This window comes from Lithobates pipiens, unplaced genomic scaffold (assembly GCF_037356315.1).
Source record: "Lithobates pipiens isolate NorthernLeopardFrog02 unplaced genomic scaffold, aLitPip1_a1.2 Scaffold_22, whole genome shotgun sequence".
Taxonomy (NCBI): domain Eukaryota; kingdom Metazoa; phylum Chordata; class Amphibia; order Anura; family Ranidae; genus Lithobates; species Lithobates pipiens.
In genome coordinates this window covers 295,305,575-295,332,378 of record NW_027507784.1, presented here as the reverse complement: position 1 = coordinate 295,332,378, position 26,804 = coordinate 295,305,575, and the positions used below count along the sequence as shown (strand labels likewise).

Genomic DNA, 26,804 nt, shown 5'->3' with positions numbered 1-26,804 from the left:
AACTGCTGTTGATCTTGGAGAATGAGTAGCAATACCTGAGGGGGCATTTCTGCCTTAGCTTCGTAGGCCTCTTGAGATTGCCCATTTAAGCCACCTGCCCAGAGTGCATTTGGAAGCCTTTTCCCCTTTACGTGAACCTGAGAATATCATGAAGAGAGCATTTGATTTTCTAAACTCATTGGTGACTGTTAGAAAGTGTAGCAGGCCTCATCTCACATCCAGTGCGGGGAAAGCTTCTTCTCCTGGATTGGCAGGAGCTGAGGAAAAAGTGGGCAGGACTATTTCCTGTGAACGGTGAAAAGTTGAAGAAACCTTAGGTAGAAAGGCTGGATATGTTTACACGGTCTGAAAAAAAATACTTTTAGAAAGGGTTTTTCAACCGCCAGGGTATGAAGCTTGCCAACTCTTGCCGACGTGATGGCTACCAGAAAATAGTTTTAAGAACTAAGTGTTTTAAGGATGCTTCCTGTAAGGGTTCAAAAGGGAGCTCCCGTGAGACTCTGTAAAATGTGTTCATGAATAAATAAAATTACAATATTCTCATTTGATAAAATTATAAAAATTGATGCCCATACAAGGGTAAAAATGAATAGCGTTTCGAGGGGTTTCTTCTTCATCAGAGCCTTGGAAAAAACGGGAAATGGTCTGTATACTGTGGTAGGTCTATATAGAGAGAAAAGACTGGATGGGTGATGTGTCACATGATAGATGGTATATTTCTATAGGCAGAATCTCCTTTAGTCTAGTAGTATTTCTTTCCACATTGCAGCACTCTATATAAAAAGGGAAGATACCAAATGGATAGGTAGAATTGCAGACGATATTCAGAATGTTAGAACAGACAGACAGGGCTTTATTGCAAAAGATGAAACACTACAGCTGCAAAAGCCCTCCTCACTGGAGTAAGTTGACGGAAATGCAAATTTTTTTTATCATTTATATATTATACACACACACACACACACACACACACACACACGTCCTTAAAAAAAAAAAAAAAAAAAAATCATACTAAATAAAAACGCACACATTTATATTCCTTCCTTGAATATTGCAACTCTAACCCCTCCAATATATAATTTACCCACTTTGTTGACCAATCACCCCTTGTGTTCTTAGACCCTGAACTGCAGGTAGACAGAGGGTAGCATCTTTTCCAAAACTCAAACTGAGTGCTGGAAACGCCTACCTTCACACAAAGTCATCATCATCACCCAAAATGGATTCATAACATCCCATACAGGCAATTCTGTAGGTTAAGTAGAACATGCACCAGAAATTTCTACTATGAGCAGCAAGGATCTATCCTAAAAAGCAAATTCTTGGAAAAGGGGATACAAGGAAGATCACGTAGAACAAGCCTACACCAAATATTGGACACAGTACGTTGAAAGCCATGCAGTTAGCACACAGAAAGATGCCATAATGCAAAAAGAACAAACGGATCTGCAACAAGCCAGATATATCTAATTCCATTCAATTCAGCATCCAATTTACCACTAACAACAAATAATTTGGCGCAATTGGAGTATTTTGAAACAAGGCCCCATCTTGAACCAAGTCCTGCCCTCGAGACCTGAAGTTGTGTTCCGTAAACCTAGAGATCTTAGGAGTTTGATAGAACCGTGCAGAATACTCAAAGCCCCAAATGCAACAAAGATCCCCACCGGTCCTTTGACATCAATATTCGATCAAAAAGGGAACTATAAAATGTGGGGTCAAAAACTGTGGGGGCTGTGCGTACATGTCACACCGCAAAAAACAGGTGGTGGGGACCAACGGCAACAGTCATAGAATTTGTCAATTCATTAACTGTGGCACTTCGTACTTGGTCTATGATATCATTTGCCCCTGTGGTCTCCTCTATGTTGGATGCTACAATAGACAGCCAACAGGCTTGAAAGCGTTCGGCATAGAAGCCATCAAGAAAGACTCTCATGGGGAAAAGAAGATTTCAGAGGAGAGAAACTTTCTGGATCTTCACCCTTGGTTCCTTGCCTCCTGATGGAATGAACGAAGATCTTGAGATCCATGGGACAGTCTAATTGGATACTATGCATACATTTTCCTCTCATAACCCCCTCCACCCAGTTTGATATAAGCCTAGCTCTGTCTGCTCCACATATCTATATGGAGTACTTATTACTTTGCTCCTCCATAACGTGCCCGGCATATCCCATGTGTCCCTTTCATATCTAGTGTCACTGGCAGCAACACTCATCAGCATTAGTGGTGGTTCTGTATATACTCTATCCTTAGTGCAAATACCATAAGTACCATATACCATTTTATACAACTAAACCAAATATAAAAACTATTGTGATTACACCTACTGTAGTTTGACTAATATCCCCCCTCTTACCACCCCCCCCCCCTTTTAATACACTCTATATTATAGCTACCAATAGCTTAACCTCCTGCAGGTCACCGTGTATACAGGCCCACTCCTAAACTGGGTTCCAGTGATTGGGTTAGCCATGTCAAGCTGGTGCAGTGTATGGAACAACAGCGTGCGTTCCAACAACTGGCCAAATCACTTCCTGGTTCCGGCGTACGTACAAGTCACACGGCCGCTCTACAAAGCCGCCCATCCTTGCCCCTTCAAACACCAGCAGCATAAATACATACGCCAAAGTGTTGCATGGCTGCAATCCAATACAGGACTTTACACAGCACAACACAGCATCCTAACAGGAGGATCGCAGGGTCAACCAAGGATCGACTTGGGCAAGTAACCACTGAACACAAGCTGTAGCATCATAATCAGCCAGTGTGCAGGTTGGCAATATGGATGGTTCATTCCATTCCCATTTATGCCCACTAACATTGTGGAGACTGCAATGCATCATTACATCTGGCCACTATACCTAGATACTTTCAACAGGTTACATTCGTTTATGTCACTGCTATTTTTGTAGGTCCTGACGACCAACAGTAACTAGTATCAATAAACAACAACATGTGTCTATACTTTATGGTGCTGAGGTAAGTCCTACCCGGCTTTACCGCTTCCATATTACCAATCTCCTTGACATCCTGCTCACTTGAAACTGGCACACTTCACTTAGTAAACCAAAATTAACTGTCACAATTTTTTGTCACTATGGTATCATGCAGCCAGTCAACCTCGTACTGTTCTCTACACATCACTTCCAACTGTACTACCAATTTAACCCATTCAACTTCTCTCATCAGTCTGTTCATAAAAGTTAGGTTCATTCTGCATATGCGTATATATAAAATGTGTGCGTTTATGTAATGTGACATATATATATAGGGGATCCAAGGGTTATGAACCCGTTAGGGACTTTCCTCCTGTTTGCAATTCGGAAATGTTCGTAAGTCGGCCGCGCATGCGCAGGATGACAATTACGGACATTTCCGATGTTCTGTCGAATGCCGTTCGGCGCATGCGCGGAAAATTATGGACATTTCCGACATTTTCCGAGGCTCCGTCTGGCCGCACATGGCGACAATTATGGACATTTCCAATGTTCCGTCGAATGCTGTTCAGCGCATGCGTGGCAAATTAGACAATTCCGACATTTTCCAAGGCTCCGTCTGGCCACGCATGTGCAGAATGAGATGTGCAGATAGTCTGCGCAGAACAGCACAGGGCCCCTGCAGCGCCCTTTGTAAATCAGCCGTCCTTAAGCCGGGGACCCCCTGTAATCGGCCAGTAACATAATGGGGTTTTAAAAAAAAAAAAAAAAAAAGATGCCCTTTATAGTACAAAAAGAGCAAATAGCTACTGTAAATATTCCAGAGTAAAAAAAAAAGAAAAAATGAACCCCTACAGTAACAATTATCTGCTTTTTTATAATAAAAAAAAAAAAAAAAAAGGCCAATTTAGGTTTTAACCCCATTATGTTACTAAACATCTTAGGCCTGGTTCACACCTATATGTTTTTTGCAGAAACGCACTACAGTTAATTTACATAGTTTCCTATGGGACACGTTCACATCTATGCTTTTTTTCAGCCGCTGCATATTTGGAAAGGGTCAAGGACTTTTTTTTTTATTATTTATTTTTTAAAAAACACAAAAAACGGTGCTTTTGTGGTTCAATATACTCCAATGGAGAAGCTGCAGAAAAGCATGTAGAAAGGCTAGAAGACCGAGAAAAATGGCCTTCTGTTCCCGCCAATTTGAGGATGTGCGGGCTTCTGCTTTGGACCGGGCCCTGAGTGGTTTGGCCATCCAGGTGAACTTCCCAGAGGCCCTTTCAGAGGCTACAGGGCTTCCGCCATTATCTTTGTAAAGATCCTGCCGACATCTTTACTGATTCGGCTGATGCATCAGCCATGTATTTTACCGCCTTCAGTATCAATGGAAAAGACTCAAAGTTTTTTCCGTGACGTACCAGTCTCTACGTGGCTCTTCAGCTTCTCTACCCAGCATTCTAGGTTCTTTGCAGTTTTATTGCGTTTCCTCCACCGTGGCAGAGGAAACACAACTGAAGCCATGGTGGAAGAGGAGGGATTTAAAGGCTGCATGTGTTTCCTGGAAAATGGGCGGAGCTACGCTCTATCCAAGGTTGTCCTGAAAGGCGATTTGTGGGAAAAAACCCCACGCAAAAGTGTGCAGGTAACTGAGCTCTGCCATAAGGAACAATCCAGGAAAAATGAAAAAGGATCATTCCGTTTAGAGTGGGTCTTGTAAGGTAGCTGAAGTTGGGTCAATATACGAATCCTTGGGGGGGGGGGGGGGTCCTTCAATGTAATAGTTTAATGGCTCATTCTATGAAAAGTGAGCTGTGCCAGACTGCTTTTAAGAGGGCAGTAAAGCAGCAGCAAGGCATTTGAGAGGCAGTACTCTGCCCTTTTGTGGTAGAACTGGGAATTTAAAAACGGAAATACCACACCACAATAGACAGCCAAAAGCGGCCTACTATATAAAATTAAATACCAAGTGATATCATTCATAAAATATGGCCAGCTGGCTGGGGGATCTATTCATTTCTGAAAGGATTAGCAGTGGGTTGTCGTTATTAACAAACTACATCTCTGGATGGTGTGGTTGATGTTGTCCTTTACATAACAAAAAAAAAAAAAATGCACACCCAGTGTCCTTTTATGTGCAACTATGTACCCCATAGGAAAAGCTACTTTTCAGGGGGCTTTCAGATGATAAAAAAAATTTTTAAATCCACCCCTGGCAAACCCCTACATCTTTTGGGGGACAATAGGTGGGGATTGCAACAAACATGGGGACAATGTACCTTTTAAGGTGGGGATAGGGTCGTCTCCCACGCTCTCATCCAATGGGGACACCTGTATGATAAGATGTCCACTCGTTTCCCGTTGCAGTCGGGAGGACAGGAAGTGAAAGGAAATCTCCCCAGCTGGACACATACACCAACAAAAATTAAACAGCACTGAGGTTTTTAACCTTGCCACATTTTATACACACACACACACACGAATGAGCTATGGATTTCATTTTTATCATTCTGTTGCATTGTTTAAGCGCTTCCCATCTGCCCACAGCAGACAAGAAGCAGTGCCGATGCAAGTTAATGTACCTGTATGTCTGTCCGCATCACTGGCTCCCTTGCAGCTCACAGAGTGTGCATCCAGGAGCCCAAGAATCAGTGTGTCCCCCGGACACAGTGGATCACACAGTCCTGTACCATGTGATTGCTATGTCAAATCACATAGTACTCAATGGAAACCGAAAAAACAAACAAGAGTTCTCTCTGCTCTCTCACAGATCAATTGTGAGAGCAGAGAGAACTGATGCTGCATCCTGTGAGTATACAGCAGCCTGTCACAGTGTATGTACACTCACAGACTGCAGTGGCTGCCTGCCCCAGTGTCCCTGATCACTGCCCCCAGCATAATACAAATAAAGAGAGCAGCTAGCCCCTGTCACCTTTCCCGGTGTCACAAGTGCCCATAGTAACATCGCCATACCAGGGTCCTGATCACCCCCATAACTGCCATTTACCATATCAGTTTGATTGACTATAGCTTTCACATAGACTAAATAATATACACGGTTTTGGGTTATTTTTACCAAAAAACAAATATGTAGCAGAATACATTTTGGCCTAATTTTACGAAGATAGATTATTTCTTAAATTTTATAACAAAGAAAAGTAAAAAAATAAATAGAATAAATCAATGGCTTAGCAAGCTTGATTAGCAAGTGCACACAAGCAGCTTCAACAGGTACTGAAGTACAAAGAAGACAGTGAGCTATATTGTTCTATATTCTCTTTATTCCACTTTCTATAAGAGGTTGGTGAAAATTCTATAGATATTTATCAAAGCTTTGACCCTTAAAGTGTTGCTGCATCTCTCAGAATAGAAGCATGACAATGAGCATGAGAGACAGCTATTCCTACAAGGTTTATCAGCCTATTCTACAAAGATTCCACCAAACAGCCACACAAACCCCCCTCCTCTAATACGCAACATTCCTACGATTCAGAATTCAATGCAGATGATGAAGGATGAGCCGGTGCGTATTGCAGAAATTCTTAAAGAATCACACTAAGATCTTTAATGTATTCTAGATAACGGCCCAAACAAAACATCTTCTGTGTGTGAGTGTATATGTTGTACATTGCAGTTGAAGCTCCCACAAGCTTCTCCCATCGGTGATGGATGAGTTCCCCAACCCTCCCCAAAATTATGCCAACATGAACCACAGGCTCTCCATTTTTCAACCCCTAGCAATAGGGATCTCAGCTGTAACACTAAGGAAACTCTCTGTAGTTCCCACTTATATCATTGACTGCAACACACTATACCTAACATGGTAACTGAGCTGATGGAGCTGGACAGCTCCCCTTGACACCTTGAAGCTCCAGACATGCTGGAGTGTAGACAATGGTCAAAAACGAAAGCAGCGCTTTCTAGAACCCCCTATCAAAGCACCATGCTTCCTGGATATTTAGCCCGGATGGAGGAGACTCCAGCTCTTTGGAGCGGGTGGAAGGCAGTCTCAGTATCCAGCCCCGACACCAATAGCCTGTAAAAACACACTACACAAGGGGCTAAAAGTTGCACTAACATTTAGGGCAGCATATGTCTCGGGACAAAAACCTCACAATGCAACCTGCTTGCATTTCTGGCATTTATCCTTGGGCATATACTGCTCAAACATTAGTAGAATTCAGTGCACCTTCAAACCACAGAAAATTTCAGCCTCAAGGAGTGTTTCAGGCTGCCGACAGCAGGGCTGTGCGGCGAGTCCGTGCCTTCCACCTGCACCAAAATGCCATCTCATGCACCCAGGCAAAACCACCTAGGGTGCCCGAATGTTGACTGACCATACATTACAGCCCAATTGTACAATTTTCTTTAGATCTACTAATAATTAAGCTGTGCAAAGGCTTGCATGGTCACATGCAAACTAAGGCTTTGGTCACACCTATGTAGTTAGATTTTTTACATTTTTGCACATGCATTTGCTGGGTGGGGATGGGGGGGAACTAGGGAGGGTGGGGGGTTATCTCACTTTTATAATAACCAGAAAATCCTAGATCCTGCATGCACTGAGAACACCACATTGCATAGTGGAGTTTGACCAAAAATAAAAAAATACAACCACGGAATCTACAAGAGCCAAGATCTGCTCTGATCAACTGGTCCAAATCGGAATGCTTAGTCCTACAAATGAACTCAATGGTTTTCAAATAGCAGCTAATATTCAATGTGTTCAGCCTGGAGAAACAATCTGCAGAAAACCTCATAAGGTTCCTGCTCGCCTGCCTGAAATCTTCATTGAGTGGTCTAAGCTGTAGGAATGATCTGGGCTGACACTTTTTACATGACAAACTCAAAGGGGAGTGAATAGGGAGGACAATGAAGAGCACCCCTGCTAAAAATGACTATATTTACAACTCATAATACATTAGTGTGATGGTCATTGGGAAGAATGCTCCTTACGCTTGTGAACATTGGGAAGCATTAGCCCCTTACAGAAATATCAATGGTGTCACTGGGAACTTGTCTGAGACACAGAAATTTCTCAAGGAACCTCTGGAGAAAGGGAACCCTGGCTGGGAATGAACGTCACCTCAAAGAGCCAACATACGCGATCCATATATTACCGCTATACACTGCAAACGGGTGTTTTGGTCCCATTACTTTGTGTCACTCTGTCTCAATATGCAAGCAATTTTTTTTTTTTTTTTAATCTTCAGATTTGTTCCAGGGCAGTGACACAAAAGTCAGAGGGTCCAACTAACAAATAGCATTTTCACTATGCCAACAGCAGTCCACATATTTTGCTTGCGTCAGGTTTACTCAATGTTCCAGCACTGCTGCGATGTGTACTCCCAGGTCTACAGGAAGCTCAGTAGTAGACGCACCCGGCACATCTCGCGATTTGGGATTGCGGGCAGAAAAGCTGCAATTCTTCCCTGCAATCCCAAATCATGTGACAAGGCACAGTTGGGTGCCATTATCTTTCTTTCTTTGTGCCACAAAACCCCACCTTCACCTTCACAATCACGTGAAGCTTGTCACACAAGAAGCAGGAGCTTATTTTAGGGCACCATGTGCATTGGGCAGCCCATTCAAGTAAATGGATTTTTCTGGCAGAATTGCCTAAAAAACTCAATGTCCAACTTAAGCAGTGGGAACACTCGGGATGTGAACAGTGCCGGAAAGTGGAACATAATAAAAAAAATAAAGTCATGATAATACAGAAGAGACATACTGGGGTTGATTTACTAAAACTGGAGCATACATAATCTGGTGCAGCGGTGTATGGTAGCCAATCACCTTCTAACTTCAGCTTGTTAGATCAAGCTTTGACAAAAAAAAAAAAAAAAAGTGGAGACCGATTGGGCTCTATGCAAAGCTGCGCCAGATTTTGCACCCACCATGTCTGTTCAGTATTAAAAGGTACTCTTACCTTCCTGTTTGCAATGTACACAGAGCTGCACATACAATTTCTACATTTGCCAAGATGAATGAACTTCAGCACATGCATGGGAATGACCTTATCTTGCCTTGGCCAATCAAAACCCAAAGATGAATTCATGGACAAAAACTGACCAAAGATGTCAGAGGCCAGCAATAGAGCTGGCTGACATCACTGGTGGGGCCAGCTGTCTCTTCTGGGTTGTGCAATGGCCTTGTGATGACATGTATGCAGCACATCATAAGTGAGCAGTGGCAATGTCTACCATTCTTCCACATCCACTAATGCCTATGATCTGCTTATGACAGTTCTTCTGGAGCACTAACAAACATCTGGGCGCAGAGAACAATTTAGACAATATGTAGCCAGACAGCTCCTCTTTGAGGACTCCGCTCTGCTGGGCAATGTACTGCCTGGTCTTCAGAGACCACAGCTGCAGATTTAGACCCCTTTCACACCCAGGGCGTTTTGCAAGCGCTATAGCGTTAGAAATATTGCATGAAATCCGCCCTAAAACTGCTGCACCATTGTCTGTAGTGTGAAAGCCCCGAGGCTCACACTCTAGCGGTGCGCTGGGAGGACGTCAGGAAAAGTCCTGCCAGCAGCTTCTTTGGAGCGGTGAGTTTACCGCTCCTCCACCGCTGCTCCCCATTGAAATCAATGGGGCAGCGCTGCTATTGCAGCGTATTGCCGGCAGTTTTAACCTTTTCTCGGCTGCTAGCAGGGGGGTAAAAGCACCCCACTAGCGGCCGAAAAGTGCGGTAAAAATAGCGCCGTGTTACTGCCGACGCTATGGGCGGTGTGGTGTGAAAGGGGTCTTAACCATCAGTGATAAATTTGACACTGACAAATATTGCTTCTTTTAAAAAAAGGCTGGTATGTCAGCAACAGTAGGTATAACCAAATTCAGGCAAATATACATACACATACACACACACACACACATATACATATACACACTCACTCACGTTGAGCAGACTGGGACACAATCATATGTTAAAGGGTCTGACCTGTCCTGCCACCAGATCTTTGGTAAAGAATAGAGCTGGAAGATCCTCCTGACTGATTGCAATCACGCTTCAAGTAAAAGGATAATTGAGAACTAAATATGCATGCTCAGCTACTCCATACACACATTTATTAATGATCAACCATCACATCTTGCAAGTGGAAAAATCATAGGCATGCAGTTGCAGAGAGCAATAAAGAAGCTATAAAGCTGGACAGCTCCCCATGTCAGCGTCAGGTCCTGACTGTACTGGGGCCAGTCCACACTGACCACAGCAAGTAGCCATCTGCTCTCTCCAGAGCCCCCAGCTGGGAATATCAGATGAAATTCTACCCGGACAGCTATTGCTTTCTGGAAGGCTGATGTGTCAGCACCAATAAGAAACAGCAATTACTGACCAGCTGAGGCAACAATCATCTCAAGGTATACAAAGACACAAGAGGAGTTCAGCCAGCTCTGGCCAATCAGCAGCAGACAGTCACCAAATGGTCCCTGTGCAAGACTAGCTTTTGGGACCCCAATTCCATTACTTGTCAAGTACATAAACGTATTCACAATAAAGAAATAAGTAGAAGGCGCTTGCTGCCTGACACAATGTGGATTTTAACAGACCAGACGCACAGTTAGGTTGTCATGAGGAAAACCGATACTTCACAAAATTCTAGTTAGCAGTACCCATGTGTAGCGGTCAGATACAGAGGCCTAGCACCTGCCATGAATGGACCCCAAAGCCCCACACAACAGGGCATGTTTAAGTTTGGCACACGCATATTTATGGAAGGGTTGGATGTTACATCTCATATCTACAGCAAGTACCAGATGTTTTATTAGACCAAGAGGACAAGCATAAAAGTCATGCAGATGGATAGTTTCCTTTTTATCTTGAAGTCCAGGTGGGGACACCCAAGTCATCATAGGGTCCCTGTGCAAGACCAATTTTTGGACCCCTCAGACAACTACAGGCCAATTACACTAACCTATTAATTGCAAAGAAATAGGTGAAAAAAGGTACAGCTTGACACCATACAGTTATTAAACCAGAAGCAGATCACCAAAGAATTCCTGCTGCTTGTCACTTCCCTAGAAGTGGGCAGTACCCAGCTGACAGAGAGAGGTCCGAGCATCTGCCCAACCCACATCTAAAACAAATGGACCCCCACGTGTCACAGTACAGTGGCAAAAATGGTATTCCTGTTTCTATGGCTAGCCTGAGAAACAATCATATGCTTAGAGTCCGCCCTGCCCAGGCACCTTGGGAAAGAATAGGCCAGATGTTCCCAACCAAACCCTATTACCTCTTTATGATTGGGCCAGCAACATAGAAACAAACCATGCATGCTCAGCTAGTCTGCGTGTGCACATTTATGGAATTTTCTGCTGTTGCTTCTCTCATGTCAACAGCAGGTGTAGTGTTCTATTAGACATAATAATCTTAAACAGCGTTCCATGGAACCCTAAGTGTTCTTGAGCTGTAGCTACATTCACCACCAATGTACAACATAAGGGGGCATATGCCTCGCTTACATAGTTCTGGGTCCAATCTCACTTGGCAAAACCAACAGTAGCCTGACACCGATTATCTTTTTAGCCGTAAGAGGAACTTTCTTCACATTTGTCATCAATTTAAGAGGGGAATTCTTCCCACTGATCAACGACGTAAAGGGGGAAAGAGTTGAGCTCAGGCTTGTTCGGATCCTAGTCCAAACCCACCAGAAAGCTGTTACCAGTACTGAGACACTCATCTGTAGCTAGGGAGAAATTCTCCCCACTGACCACCAGTGTGAGGGGGCATTCTTCCAATGACCCCCCCCCCAATATAAGGGGGGACACCTACATTAGCCACTGACCGCCAACGTAAGAGAAGGCATTCTTCCCACTGATCAGCAATGTAAGGGGGCATTCTTCCAAAGACCACCAATGTAAGGGGTGGGAGGGGGGGGGGGGGGCATCCTGTCCACTGATGGGAAATATACGAGAGGCAGTCTCCCCACTGACGGCCATCTTCAGGGGGAGCAGTCTGCCCACTGACCACCAACCTAAGGGGGCGCATTCTTTCCACTGACTACCAACGTACAATGTAGAGGGATATTTTACCACTGACTGCCAAGCTAAGGGGGTCATTCTTTCCACTGACCACCAATGTAAAACGTAAGGAGGCATTCTTCGCACTAACTGCCAATGTAAGGGGGGGGGGGGTGTCCAATTGTTCCTACAACAAAGGGGAGGGTTCTTTACATTAATCAAAACGTACAGTGCAAGTGGGGCAGTCTAACCAACGTAAGGGATTTTCTTCACCATTCGTTTTAGGATGGGACCGTTATTGTGGTCCCTCTGTGGGGGTGGGAAGGGTTGGAGGACAATCAAGATTGGAGGGGAGGGAGATGGAATGGAGGGGGGAGGGGTTTGTATTGGAAGATGATGATGATGATGGAATGGGGGTGTATTTGAGGATAATGATGGGGGGAGTTGTATTGAAGGAGGAGAATGAGGATTATTGATCATGATGACGGCTGGGGGGGTTATTGATGGTGGATGAGGATGGAGGGAGGTGTATTACAGTACAAAGATGATGATGGAGGGTGTTATATTGGAGGAGGATGACGACGATTATGATGGGGGGGTTGTAATGGAGGAGTGTTGTATTGGGGACGATGATGATGGCGGTTGTAATGAGGAGGATGATGAGGGAGGGGTGTTGTATTGGTTGTTGTGTTGGGGGGAGGGTTGTATTGATGGAGGGGTGTTGTATTGGAGGACAAAGATGATGGGGGGGGGGGGGGTGTAAAAAGGTGGATGTTGATGAAGAAGGGTGGTTGGATGATGAGAGGGTGGGTGTTGTATTGGTGGAGGGGTGCTGTATTGGAGGACAATGATGATGATGGGGGGGTTGTAATGAGGAGGATAGTGATGGGGGTGTTATATTGGATGATGATGGGGGGGTTGCATTGATTGATTGGAGGACAGTGATGATTTTATTTAGGGGGGTGTTATATTGGAGGACAGTGATGAAAATGATTGGGGGAGGTGGTTGGGTCACAGAGCTGTGTTGAGCACCTTGAAGTACTGTCTGTGTTGGGGGGTTTAACGTTGATGTTGGAGGGGTGTTGTAATGATTGGGGGGGGGGGATTGCAATGGATGATGATGGGGTGGGTTTGTTCATATCACCTTGAAATCCCGGCTGTGTTGGGGGGGGGGTGTTCTATCCCCTTGAAATGCCGGCTGTGTTGGGGGGGGGGGGGGGGGGTGTAATGATGATGGGGAGGTTGTATTGGATGATGGGGGGTGGGTTCGGTCACATCACCTTGAAGTCCCGGCTGTGTTGGGGGGGTGTAATGATGATGGGGAGGTTGTATTGGATGATGATGGGGGGCGTTCGGTCACATCACCTTGAAGTCCCGGCTGTGCTGGGGGGGGGGGGGGGGGTGTAAAGATGATGGGGGGGATGTATTGGATAATGATGGGGGGGGTCATATCACCTTGAAGTCCCGGCTGTGTTGGGGCGTGTAATGATGATGATAGGGGGTTGTATTGGATGATGATGGGGGGGGTACTATTGTCTGATGATTATGGGGGGGGGGGGGGGGGGGCGGGGGGAGTTGCATCACATTGAAGTCCCGGCTGCGTTGGGGGGTGTATTGATGGGGAGAGAGTGTATTGGATGATGATGGGGGGTTGTATTGTATGATGATGCGGGGGGGTGTATTGGATGATGATGGGCTTGGTCATATCACCTTGAAGTCCCGGTTGTTTTGGGGGCTGTATTGGATGATTTGGGGGGGGGGGGGTGTATAGGATGATTATGATGATGGGGGGGGGGGGGGGATGGTGACATCACCTTGAAGTCCTGGCTGTGTTGGGGGCTGTATTCAATGATGATGATGGAGATTTGTATTGGATGATGATGCGGGGGGTGCATTGGAGGATGAGGATGACGATGATGGGGGGGGGGGGTGTCACATCACCTTGAAGTCCCGGCTGTGTTGGGGGGTGTATTGAATGGATGATGGGGGGGGGGGGTGTATCACCTTGAAGTCCCGACTGTGTTGGGGGGTGTATTGGATGATGGGGGGGTGTATCACCTTGAAGTCCCGGCTGTGTTGGGGGGTTGTATCACTTTGAAGTCCCGGCTGTGTTGGGGGGTGTATTGGATGATGATGATGATGGGGGAGTGTATCACCTTGAAGTCCCAGCTGTGTTGGGGGTTGTATTGGATGATAATGATGGGTGTATTGGATGATGGGGGGGGTGTATCACCTTGAAGTCCCAGCTGTGTTGGGGGGTGTAATGATGATGGAGGGGTGTGATGATGATGGGGGGGTGGGGTGTGCATCACCTTGCTGTGTTGGGGGGTGTATTGGATGATGATGATGGGGGGGTGCATCACCTTGAAGTCCCGGCTGTGTTGGGGGGGTGTAATGATGATGATGATGGAGGGGTGTGATGATGATGATGGGGGGGGGGGGTGTGCATCACCTTGAAGTCCCGGCTGTGTTGGGGGGGTGTATTGGATGATGATGATGAAGGGGTGTATTGGATGATGATGGGGGGGGTGTATCACCTTGAAGTCCCGGCTGTGTTGGGGGTATAATGATGATGATGATGCTGGGGGGGTGCATTGGATGGTGATGGGGGGGGGGGGTGTATTGAATGATGATGATGATGATGATGGGGGGTGTATTGGATGATGATGGGGGTGTATCACCTTGAAGTCCCGGCTGTGTTGGGGGGTCATTTCACCTTGACTTCCCGGCTGTGTTGGGGGGTGTATTGGATGATGATGGGGGGGTGCATCACCTTGAAGTCCTGGCTGTGTTGGGGGGGGGGGTGTATTGGATGATGATGATGATGGGGGGTGTATCACCTTGAAGTCCCGGCTATGTTGGGGGGTGTAATGATGATGATGATGGGGGGGTAGTATCACCTTGAAGTCCCAGGTGTGTTGGGGAGGTGTATTGGATGATGATGGGGGGGTGCATCACCTTGAAGTCCCGGTTGTGTTGGAGGGGTGTATTGGATGATGATGATGGGGGGGTATCACCTTGAAGTCCCGGCTGTGTTGGGGGGTGTATTGGATGATGATGATGATGGGGGGGGGGGGTGTATTGGATGATGATGATGGGGGGGGGGGGTGTATTGGATGATGATGATGGGGGGGGGGGGGGGTGTATTGGATGATGATGATGGGGGGGGGGGGGTGTATTGGATGATGATGATGGGGGGGGGGGGTGTATTGGATGATGATGATTGGGGGGGGGGGGGGGGGTGTATTGGATGATGATGATTGGGGGGGGGGGGGGGTGTATTGGATGATGATGATGATTGGGGGGGGGGGTGTGTATTGGATGATGATGATTGGGGGGGGGGGTGTGTATTGGATGATGATGATTGGGGGGGGGGGGTGTGTATTGGATGATGATGATTGGGGGGGGGGGTGTGTATTGGATGATGATGATTGGGGGGGGGGGGTGTGTATTGGATGATGATGATTGGGGGGGGGGTGTGTATTGGATGATGATGATTGGGGGGGGGGTGTATTGGATGATGATGATTGGGGGTGGGGGGTGTATTGGATGATGATGATTGGGGGGGGGGGTGTATTGGATGATGATGATTGGGGGGGGGGGGGTGTATTGGATGATGATGATGGGGGGGTGCATCACCTTGAAGTCCCGGCTGTGTTTTGGGGTGTGATGATGATGGGGGGGGGGGGGGTTATCACCTTGAAATCCCGGCTGTGTTGGGAGGTGTAATGGATGATGGGGGGGTGTATAACCTTGAAGTCCCGGCTGTGTTGGGGGGTGTGATGATGATGGGGGGGTGTATTGGATGACAATGATGGGGGGGAGGTGTATCACCTTGAAGTCCTGGCTGTGTTGGGGGGTGTACTGGATGATGATGGGGGGGGGGGGTGTGATGATGATGGTGGGGGGGGTGTATCACCTTGAAGTCCCGGCTGTGTTGGGGGGTGTACTGGATGATGATGGGGGGGTGTATCACCTTGAAGTCCCGGCTGTGTTGGGGGTGTACTGGATAATGATGGGGGGGGGTGTGATGATGATGATGGTGGGGGGGTGTATCACCTTGAAGTCCCGGCTGTGTTGGGGGGTGTATTGGATGATGATGATGATGGGGGGGTGCATCACCTTGAAGTCCCGGTTGTGTTGGAGGGGTGTATTGGATGATGATGATGGGGGGGGGTATCACCTTGAAGTCCCGGCTGTGTTGGGGGGTGTATTGGATGATGATGATGGGGGGGGGGGTGTATTGGATGATGATGATGGGGGGGGGGGTGTATTGGATGATGATGATGGGGGGGGGGTGTATTGGATGATGATGATGGGGGGGGGGTGTATTGGATGATGATGATGATTGGGGGGGGGGTGTATTGGATGATGATGATGATTGGGGGGGGGGTGTATTGGATGATGATGATGATTGGGGGGGGGGGTGTATTGGATGATGATGATGATTGGGGGGGGGGTGTATTGGATGATGATGATTGGGGGGGGGTGTATTGGATGATGATGATTGGGGGGGGGTGTATTGGATGATGATGATTGGGGGGGGGTGTATTGGATGATGATGATTGGGGGGGGGTGTATTGGATGATGATGATTGGGGGGGGGGGGGGGGGTGTATTGGATGATGATGATTGGGGTGGGGGTGTATTGGATGATGATGATTGGGGGGGGGGGGGGGTGTATTGGATGATGATGATGATGGGGGGGGGGGGTGCATCACCTTGAAGTCCCGGCTGTGTTTTGGGGTGTGATGATGATGGGAGGGGGGTTATCACCTTGAAATCCCGGCTGTGTTGGGAGGTGTAATGGATGATGGGGGGGGGTGTATCACCTTGAAGTCCCGGCTGTGTTGGGGGGTGTATTGGATGATGATGATGGGGGGGGGGGTGTATTGGATGATGATGATGGGGGGGGGGGGTGTATTGGATGATGATGATGGGGGGGGGTGTATTGGATGATGATGATTGGGGGGGGTGTGTATTGGATGATGATGATGATGGGGGGGGGGGTGCATCACCTTGAAGTCCCGGCTGTGTTTTGGGGTGTGATGATGATGGGGGGGGGGGGGTTATCACCTTGAAATCCCGGCTGTGTTGGGAGGTGTAATGGATGATGGGGGGGGGGGGTGTATCACCTTGAAGTCCCGGCTGTGTTGGGGGGTGTGATGATGATGGGGGGGTGTATTGGATGACAATGATGGGGGGGAGGTGTATCACCTTGAAGTCCTGGCTGTGTTGGGGGGTGTACTGGATGATGATGGGGGGGGGGGGTGTGATGATGATGGTGGGGGGGAGGTGTATCACCTTGAAGTCCCGGCTGTGTTGGGGGGTGTACTGGATGATGATGGGGGGGGGGGGTGTGATGATGATGGTGGGGGGGAGGTGTATCACCTTGAAGTCCTGGCTGTGTTGGGGGGTGTACTGGATGATGATGGGGGGGGGGGTGTGATGATGATGGTGGGGGGGGTGTATCACCTTGAAGTCCGGGCTGTGTTGGGGGTGTACTGGATAATGATGGGGGGGGTGTGATGATGATGGTGGGGGGGTGTATCACCTTGAAGTCCCGGCTGTGTTGGGGGTGTACTGGATAATGATGGGGGGGGGGGTGTGATGATGATGGTGGGGGGGTGTATCACCTTGAAGTCCCGGCTGTGTTGGGGGGTGTACTCCAGGGTCCAGAGGGATCTGAGTAGCTTGGCCAGCTGTTCGGTGACCTCTCCTCGGTCCAGGGTCCCGGGACTGGGGAGCGGGCTGCCTTCATTGTATTGCTCTAAGCCCAGGAACTCGGCGAACAGGTCGGTGTTGCTGAGGCACTGCAGCACGGCGTTCATGAAGCAGGTATTGCCGTGATTCTTGAGGCCGGACAGGCCGGGGGTGCGGGGGCTGCCCGGAGCGGTGAGGGCGGGGGACGAGCTGCCATCAGTGGGGGGGTCGGGCTGAGGCTCTCGGCAGGGGGAACCTTTGTCCCGGTTGGGGGTCTCGGCCTCCTGCTCGCTGCTCAGGTGGGATAAGGTGCTGAGAGTCCGCAAGAAGCGGCTGACAAATCCCCCCCGCCGCCAGAACAGCTTCTTCCCCACCTTCTTCTCCTTCCCGCCCTGCACCACCACCGCCGCCTGCGACATGAGGGCATCCCCCGTCCTGCACACACCGGGTACAGTGCGCCCAGGACCCTCCGGCTGCAGCACGCTTCCCTTCCGGTAGATAGGGGGGGTACACCGTGCAGAACACCCGCACCGGCGGCGGCGCCGGTCACGTGACTGAGAGACGCAAGTCGCCCGGACCCATCTTTGTTGAGGGCAAAAGGGAGCGTCGCCAGTCGGGGTTGCTATGGTGCCAATTTATCACCGCCCACTTCAGTGGCAAGCTGGCGAATAACTTGCTAGGCGCGGCTGTCACTGTGCAGGGGGCGGTGATGTGCTGACACGGGGGCGTGGCATTAGGCATAGCTACAGCTGTACCTCCAGTTGACCAGAGAGCATGGAGCAGATAAGGCCTCATGCACACGAGACGCAGTTAAACGCGCGTTCAGATGCAGTTGGACAGTTTTTTCAACTGCACCTGAACTCATTCAATGTTATCCTATGTGTCCATGCACACAGTCTCGTTTTTTTCCGTTTATATGCAGTTGCGTTTAATCTCGTTTTTCCAGAAGCAAAAAAATGCGTTCAGAAACAAAAATTTCTGCGTTTCAGACGCAAAACGCGGTAAAACGCGGCAAAACGCCGCTACCGCGTTTAGCCGCGTTTGCGTTTATATGCGTTTTTAAAGGTGACCTTTTTTTTTTACATTAAAAATCTCAAAAATGATGAAAAACCATTAGAAAAATATTTTAAACAATTGCAATTGCAAGTGGACAATCCACAACTTGTGGCAAGTGACGTGGCAAGTGGACAATCCACAACTTGTGGCAAGTGACATGGCAGGTGGCAAGTGATGTGGCAAGTGGACAATCCACAACTTGTGGCAAGTGATGTGGCAGGTGAAGTGGCAAGTGACGTGGAAAGTGGACAATAGACAACTTGTGGCAGGTGACGTGGCAAGTGACCTGGCAGGTGACGCGGCAAGTGACTTGGCAGGTGACGTGGCAAGTGGAAAATCAACAACTTGTGGCAGGTGACTGGCATGTGACGTGGCAAGTGGACAATAGACAACTTGTGGCAGATGACGTGGCAAGTGACCTGGCAGGTGACGCGGCAAGTGACTTGGCAGGTGACGTGGCAAGTGGAAAATCAACAACTTGTGGCAGGTGACTGGCATGTGACGTGGCAAGTGGACAATCCATAACTTGTGGCAGGTGACGTGGCAAGTGACGTGGCAAGTGGACAATCCACTTGTGGCAGGGGACGTGGCAAGTGACGTGGCAAGTGGACAATCCACTTGTGGCAGGTGATGTGGCAAGTGACGTGGCGAGTGGACAATCCACAACTTGTGTCAGGTGACGTGGCAAGTGGACAATCCACAACTTGTGGCAGGTGATGTGGCAAGTGATGTGGCAAGTGGACAATCCACTTGTGGCAGGGGATGTGGCAAGTGACGTGGCGAGTGGACAATCCACAACTTGTGTCAGGTGACGTGGCAAGTGGACAATCCACAACTTGTGGCAGGTGATGTGGCAAGTGGATAATCCACTTGTGGCAGGGGACGTGGCAAGGGACGTGGCAAGTGGACAATCCACAACTTGTGGCAGGTGATGTGGCTGGTGACGTGGCAAGTGGACAATCCACAACTTGTGGCAAGTGACGTGGCAAGTGGACAATCCACAACTTGTGGCAAGTGACATGGCAGGTGGCAAGTGATGTGGCAAGTGGACAATCCACAACTTGTGGCAAGTGATGTGGCAGGTGAAGTGGCAAGTGACGTGGAAAGTGGACAATAGACAACTTGTGGCAGGTGACGTGGCAAGTGACCTGGCAGGTGACGCGGCAAGTGACTTGGCAGGTGACGTGGCAAGTGGAAAATCAACAACTTGTGGCAGGTGACTGGCATGTGACGTGGACAATAGACAACTTGTGGCAGATGACGTGGCAAGTGACCTGGCAGGTGACGCGGCAAGTGACTTGGCAGGTGACGTGGCAAGTGGAAAATCAACAACTTGTGGCAGGTGACTGGCATGTGACGTGGCAAGTGGACAATCCATAACTTGTGGCAGGTGACGTGGCAAGTGACGTGGCAAGTGGACAATCCACTTGTGGCAGGGGACGTGGCAAGTGACGTGGCAAGTGGACAATCCACTTGTGGCAGGTGATGTGGCAAGTGACGTGGCGAGTGGACAATCCACAACTTGTGTCAGGTGACGTGGCAAGTGGACAATCCACAACTTGTGGCAGGTGATGTGGCAAGTGATGTGGCAAGTGGACAATCCACTTGTGGCAGGGGATGTGGCAAGTGACGTGGCGAGTGGACAATCCACAACTTGTGTCAGGTGACGTGGCAAGTGGACAATCCACAACTTGTGGCAGGTGATGTGGCAAGTGGATAATCCACTTGTGGCAGGTGACGTGGCAGGGGACGTGGCAAGGGACGTGGCAAGTGGACAATCCACAACTTGTGGCAGGTGATGTGGCTGGTGACGTGGCAAGTGGACAATCCACATCTTGTGGCAGGTGACGTGGCAGGTGACGTGGAAAGTGGTGTGGCAAGTGGACAATCCACAACTTGTGGCAGGTGATGTGGCTGGTGACGTGGTAAGTGGACAATCCACAACTTGTGGCAGATGGCATGGCAGGTGACGTGGAAAGTGGACAATCCACATCTTGTGGCAAGTGACGTGGCAGCTGACGTGGCAAGTAACGTGGCAGCTGACGTGGCAAGTGACATGGCAAGTGGACAATCCACATCTCGTGGCAAGTGACGTGGCAGGTGATGTGGCAAGTGACGTGGCAAGTGGACAATCCACAACTTGTGGCAGGTGACGTGGCAGGTGATGTGGCAAGTGACGTGGCAGCTGACGTGGCAAGTGGACAATCCAAAACTTGTGGCAGGTGACATGGCAAGTGACGTGGCAAGTGATGTGGCAAGTGGACAATCCACAGCTTGTGGCAAGTGACGTGGCAATTGGACAATCCACAACTTGTGGCAGGTTACGTGGCAGGTGACGTGGCAAGTGAACAATCCACAACTTGTGGCAGGTGACGTGGCAAGTGACGTGGCAGGTGAAGTGGCAAGTGACGTGGCAAGTAGACAATCCACAACTTGTGGCAGGTGATGTGGCAAGTGACGTGGCAGGTGATGTGGCAAGTCACGTGGCAAATGGACAATCCACAACTTGTGGCAGGTGATGTGGCTGGTGATGTGGCAAGTGGACAATCCACAGCTTGTGGCAGGTGGCATGGCAGATGACGTGGAAAGTGGACAATCCACATCTCGTGGCAAGTGACGTGGCAGCTGACGTGGCAAGTGGACAATACAAAACTTGTGGCAGGTGACGTGGCAAGTGACGTGGCAGGTGACGTGGCAAGTGATGTGGCAAGTGGACAATCCACAGCTTGTGGCAAGTGACGTGGCAAGTGGACAATCCACAACTTGTGGCAGGTGACGTGGCAGGTGACGTGGCAGGTGAACAATCCACAACTTGTGGCAGGTGACGTGGCAAGTGACGTGGCAGGTGATGTGGCAAGTGACGCGGCAAGTAGACAGTCCACAACTTGTGGCAGGTGATGTGGCTGGTGACGTGGCAAGTGGACAATCCACAGCTTGTGGCAGGTGGCATGGCAGATGACGTGGAAAGTGGACAATCCACATCTCGTGGCAAGTGACGTGGCAAGTGGACAATCCACAATTTGTGGCAGATGACGTGGCAGGTGATGTGGCAAGTGGACAATCCCCAACTTGTGGCAAGTGACGTGGCAAGTGGACAATCCACAACTTGTGGCAGGTGCCGTGGCAAGTGACACGGCAAATGCAAGTGTACAACTGCTCTCTATGCTGCTGCTGCTCACTCTGATCAAAATAGCAGAAATAGTTAAAAAAAATGCTTTGAGAGCTTGGGGAGGGTCTACATGATGTTATCTTTATAAACGCGTTTAAACGCAAACGCGTCTAAACGCGTCTAAACGCGGCATGCAAACGCGGCAAAACGCGCGTTTCTAAACGCGCGTTTCAGCTTTTTTTAACAGAGGTTTCATCTGCGTCTCGTGTGCATGAGGCCTAACTTACATAGCTCTCACACACCATGGGTATATATTGAATTACACCCCAAAACACATTTTACTACTTCTCCTGAGCATAGGGACTTTTTGTTGGCCCAGGTACATAGGGGGCCAAAAAATAATGACCACCTTCAGGCTTTCCAAGGGTCTAATTCCCTCAGTTCATTACCTGACTACCTATCACAGCTTTGGAGGCCCTAAAATATCAGGATTAAGGATGAGCTCCGGTGTGTTCGCACAGACCGTGTGCAGAGCCCGCCAGGAAGTTGGCACTGCCCTTCGCTAATCACAGGCAGTGAGACATTTCCTGATCTCTGCAGCCGCGCATCTGAAAAATGTCTCACTGCCTGTGATTAGCGCAGTGCCAACTTCCTGGCGGGCTCAGCACGTGGGCTGTGCGAACACGCCGGAGCTCATCCTTAATCAGGATAGTACAAACACCCCCTTCCCCCAAATTACAGCTTTTTGTAAAGTAGATACCTCAAGGTATTAGCTGAGAGGCATGGAAGATTTTAATTTTTGCCACAAGTTCTTGAAAAATGACAAAAATAAATAAATATATTTCTTATATACAAGGTGTCACTTTAATGAGATATTTCTCACACATGTCATGGGTATACGTGGAATTACACCCCAAAACACAATCTGCTACAGCTTCTGAGTTGGGAGAGGCCTTTTGGGGGCCTAGCCACATACGGGGGACCAAAAACCAATGACCATCTTCAGGCTTTCGAAGGGAGTCATTCCCTCACTTTCCTGACTACCTATCACAGTTTTGGAGGCCCTGAAATACCAGGATAGTACAAACACCCCTTCCCCCAAATCACAGTTTTTTGGAAAGTAGATACCTTATGGTATTTGCAGAGAGGCATGGACAATTTTATTTTCTGCCACAAGTTCTTGAAAAATGACAAAAAACAAATCTTTTTTTTTATACAAAGTTGTCACTTTAATGAGATATGTTTGACACATGTCATGGGTATATGTGGAATTACACCCCAAAACACAATCTGCTACAGCTTCCGAGTAAGGGGATATCACATGTGAGAGAATTTTTGGGGGCCCAACCACATACAGGGGGCCAAAAACCAATGACCACCTTCAGACTTTCGAAGCATGTAATTCCCTCACTTTATTTCCTGACTACCTATCACAGTTTTGGAGGCCCTAAAAGGCCAGGATAGTGCAAATATCACCCCATCGCTACAAATGACCCCTTTTTGGAAAGTAGACACTCCAAGGAATTTGATAAGATGCATTGTAAGTATTTTGCAGATCTCAATTTTTGTTACAAGGTTTTGAAATATAAAAAAATAAAATAACAAATAGATTTTTGTTTACTTTCTTCATTTTTCAAAAACTTGTAGCAACAAATGAGATCTGCAAAATACTTGCCATGCCTCTTAGCAAATCATTTGAAGTGCCTGCTTTCCAAACAGGGGTAATTTGGGGAGAGTTTTGTATTATCCTGGCATTTCAGGGCCTCCAAATCTGTGATAGGTAGTCAAGAAATGAAGGATTTGGATGAAGAAATCTGTCAAAAAAAAAGTGAAAACATTTTATGCCAAAGCATGGGAATGATCCACCCACTGACCACCCTAGGCCCCTCATGCTAAGGAATAGACTTTTTTACTTTTTACTTTTTAAACTGCGGATCATAAAACTCCTCCTGCAAAGCTGCAGGCACTGACGAATGTATTCTCAGAGCAGCACTCTGCTGCTGTCAGAATAAACAGATCAGTGCTGCAGCTGATTGACATTCCTGAAAGCAAACAACCACAATTAACAATAACTGTTACTGGCACCTGGACCCAGTGGTGTATTTAGGTTTTGTGTTGCCCTATGCCTGACTTAATTCGCACACCTTCAAATTTAAATATGACCCACCCCTTCCTGTCAAGGCTACACCCTTTCCTTTTTAAGATCTGCCCTGTCATCTTCAGGGGAGGAGGACAGAGTGACGCTGCGAGAAGGGGACAGAGAGGGATGCAGCATATTTTCATTTCGGGGGAGAGAGGGGGGTAAGGAGATATGTGCTGGGTGCTTTGGGAGGGGAGAGGACATGTGCTAGTGGTGGGTGGAGGATCATGCCCCCCCCCCACTAGCACATATCCTTTTCCCTCCCAAAGCACCCAGCACATATCCCATATCCCCTTACCCCCTCCCTCCCATCACTCCATGTGTTATCTGCCTCCCCCCTTCCTGGTTACTGTGTCCCTCTCCACTGTAAACTATACACAGACCTCAGACCAGCAGCGCGGCTCTTGCACTGAAGTCGTGTCCCTCCTCTGTGGTTCCTCCTGGCTGTGTACACTAGAATATTGGAGCTGAGGAGGAGGAGGAGCCGAGGAGTGTGTTTGGCTGACAGTGGGGAGAGACGTATCGGCTGCTGCAGAAAGCTGCTTTTGGGACCCCGGGCGGCAGATGTCCTGGGTGCCCACACTATTGCACTCCTGTCTAGCCAGGTGCCAGAGCTTAGTCCCGGATCTTGTTGTGGCACTGGGCTCCGGGACAGTGGCGTCATTAGGGTTGGTGTCACCTGGTGCAGTAAAAATGGTGTCACCACCCCCTATTTTTGGACTGGAGGTCCAGCGTTGGAGCTCGTTGTGGCGGTCAATGAGGCCTAGAGGATATTCAGGTTAGACACTTCCTAATGGCTCAGTCCCTGGGAACAGTAATGGATAATTTAGAACAATTCAATGTGAAAGCGCATTCCTACCTCTCCAACCTTGTTCCAGCACCAGGTCAGAACCAGCGGTGCAAAAAAGAGAGGAGAGAGTCTTTCCCGGCGACTGGGAGGAAAGACTCTCTCCTCTCTCTTTTGCACCGTTGGATCTGACCTGGTGCTGGAACAAGGTTGGAGAGGTAGGAATGCGCTTTCACATTGAATTGTTCTAAATTGTGTCTCCACACTGAAATGACCATATATTCTATATTGTGATCATAATATATAATGACTTGTTATACTAAACTAATGTATTTTCAGATGTAGGTAATGTCCTGATGAAGCTGTGAAGCGAAACTAGTCGAGCAATTACCTTATTCGTCTCTACAAAATTGTGACTCATATTTTGAGATAATATATTCTTGTATTTCTGTATTTTTGAATAAATAGTTTTTATATCAATTAAATGCCTTGATCTTAACTATTCCTAAAGATTACATGTGCTCCGTGATAGTCCCCCTGCTCACATTTCCATTGTTGACACCTCTGATAGGAGACCAGAGATATCAACACCTTTCTTTAGATTACCTCACTGGGATGAGGGTGCACACTATTAAGCTATAGTTTATTACATCCTAAAGCCATTAATTTCTTTAAAGGGGCCCAAGGCTACTTTTACACTGATGGTCTGTGGTCTACCCGCACCTGTGGCTTTCCTGCAGGTTAGCTGTACTTTGCCATAGAATTTCTTTCTGAAAGTGCACCAAACCCACAGGTAAGATGAGAAGTCTATGGCTTAGTGCAGGTAAGCTGCAGGTAATCAGTTTAAAAGCAGCCCAGATATTACTAAAAATCACAGTGTATATATGGACATAAGGGATTTTGCTGTCCCAGGCAGAGTGCATTTGGTATCACTCCACCTATGACAGGAGCCGGTGCTATACAGGAAGCATTGGCTTATGCAGCTCTGCTCCACAGCTGCTTGTTTCCTCTACCGCAGGCTTCATTCACAACACTGATGCTCTGGCATGGTGGGTAGACAACTTGCAATCTGGGCTTGCCAACCCACCATCCCAGAGCAGGAGGTCACAGGCCACATCAGAGGGTTCCGCGGGCCACATGTGGCCCCCGGGCCACTGGTTGGGCACCCCCAGGGCTGGATTAACGTAGGGGCTATTGGAGCTGCAGCTACAGGCCCCTACCTCAATATAGGCCCAGCCACCCAAAAAGGACATGGAAAGCAATCGGTCAACGGGAAGAGATCTCCCCTGATGGGCCCTGAATTCCACATGCACCGCCTGGGCAGAGTGGTGGGATTGTTAATGGGCACTGCATGAGCAGTCCTAACAGAAGCCTGGGGCATGCCAATACAGGGCTCTTAAAGAAGTCTGGGGCTTCCATAGTGTTAGGCCTGCGCAGCTGCACTCTTTCAGCTCAGAGTGCACACCAATGCATGGCCCTTACAGAAACTTGGCAAGTCAAATGCCAGGCTTCCCTAGTGTTATGCCTGTGTGGCTGCGCACTTTTGAGTTTGGGCGCATGCCAGCACAGGCTCTTGGAAAGCAGAAGGGTGCCCAATAAAAGGCCCACCAAAATCCTCAGCACCAAGCACATGATGCTATTAATTCGGCCCTGGGCACCCCTGCTCTAACCGATCGTCCAGGTGAGGTGGTAAGGCTTCAGATCTCGTGAAGAGGAGGACATCATAGCTTCTCATGTACTGGATATCCCACTTCCAAAATACCATATCAGTGCCAGAACGGTTAATAGCACCCAAATGGTATATGGGAATGAAACGAGAAAAAAGACCTCTATGTAGAGCAGGTCACTCCGATAAAAAATGGATTTATTAAAAAATATAACAGCATACAAAATAAAATAAAATGGAAAACCATATATTATTTTATTTTGTATGCTGTTATATTTTTTAATAAATCCATTTTTTATCGGAATGACCTGCTCTACATAGGGGTCTTTTTTTTTGTTTCTTTCCCATATACAATTTGGGTGCAATTAACCGTTCTGGCACTGATACGGTATTTTGGGATCGGGATATCCAGTACATGAGAAGCCATGATGTC

General features: G+C 48.1%; 1 protein-coding gene across 1 annotated transcript in view; it reads right to left on the bottom strand.

Annotated features, from left to right (window-relative positions):
• USP31 (ubiquitin specific peptidase 31) overlaps positions 1-18,233 on the bottom strand; it is a 165,119-nt gene extending 146,886 nt beyond the window's left edge. Inside the window, exon 1 of the mRNA XM_077450182.1 lies at positions 17,547-18,233. Within this exon, the coding sequence (XP_077306308.1) occupies positions 17,547-18,032 (486 nt within the window). The 5' untranslated portion in view covers positions 18,033-18,233. The remainder of the gene's footprint in view (positions 1-17,546) is intronic.
• Between the last annotated feature and the right edge of the window lie 8,571 nt (positions 18,234-26,804).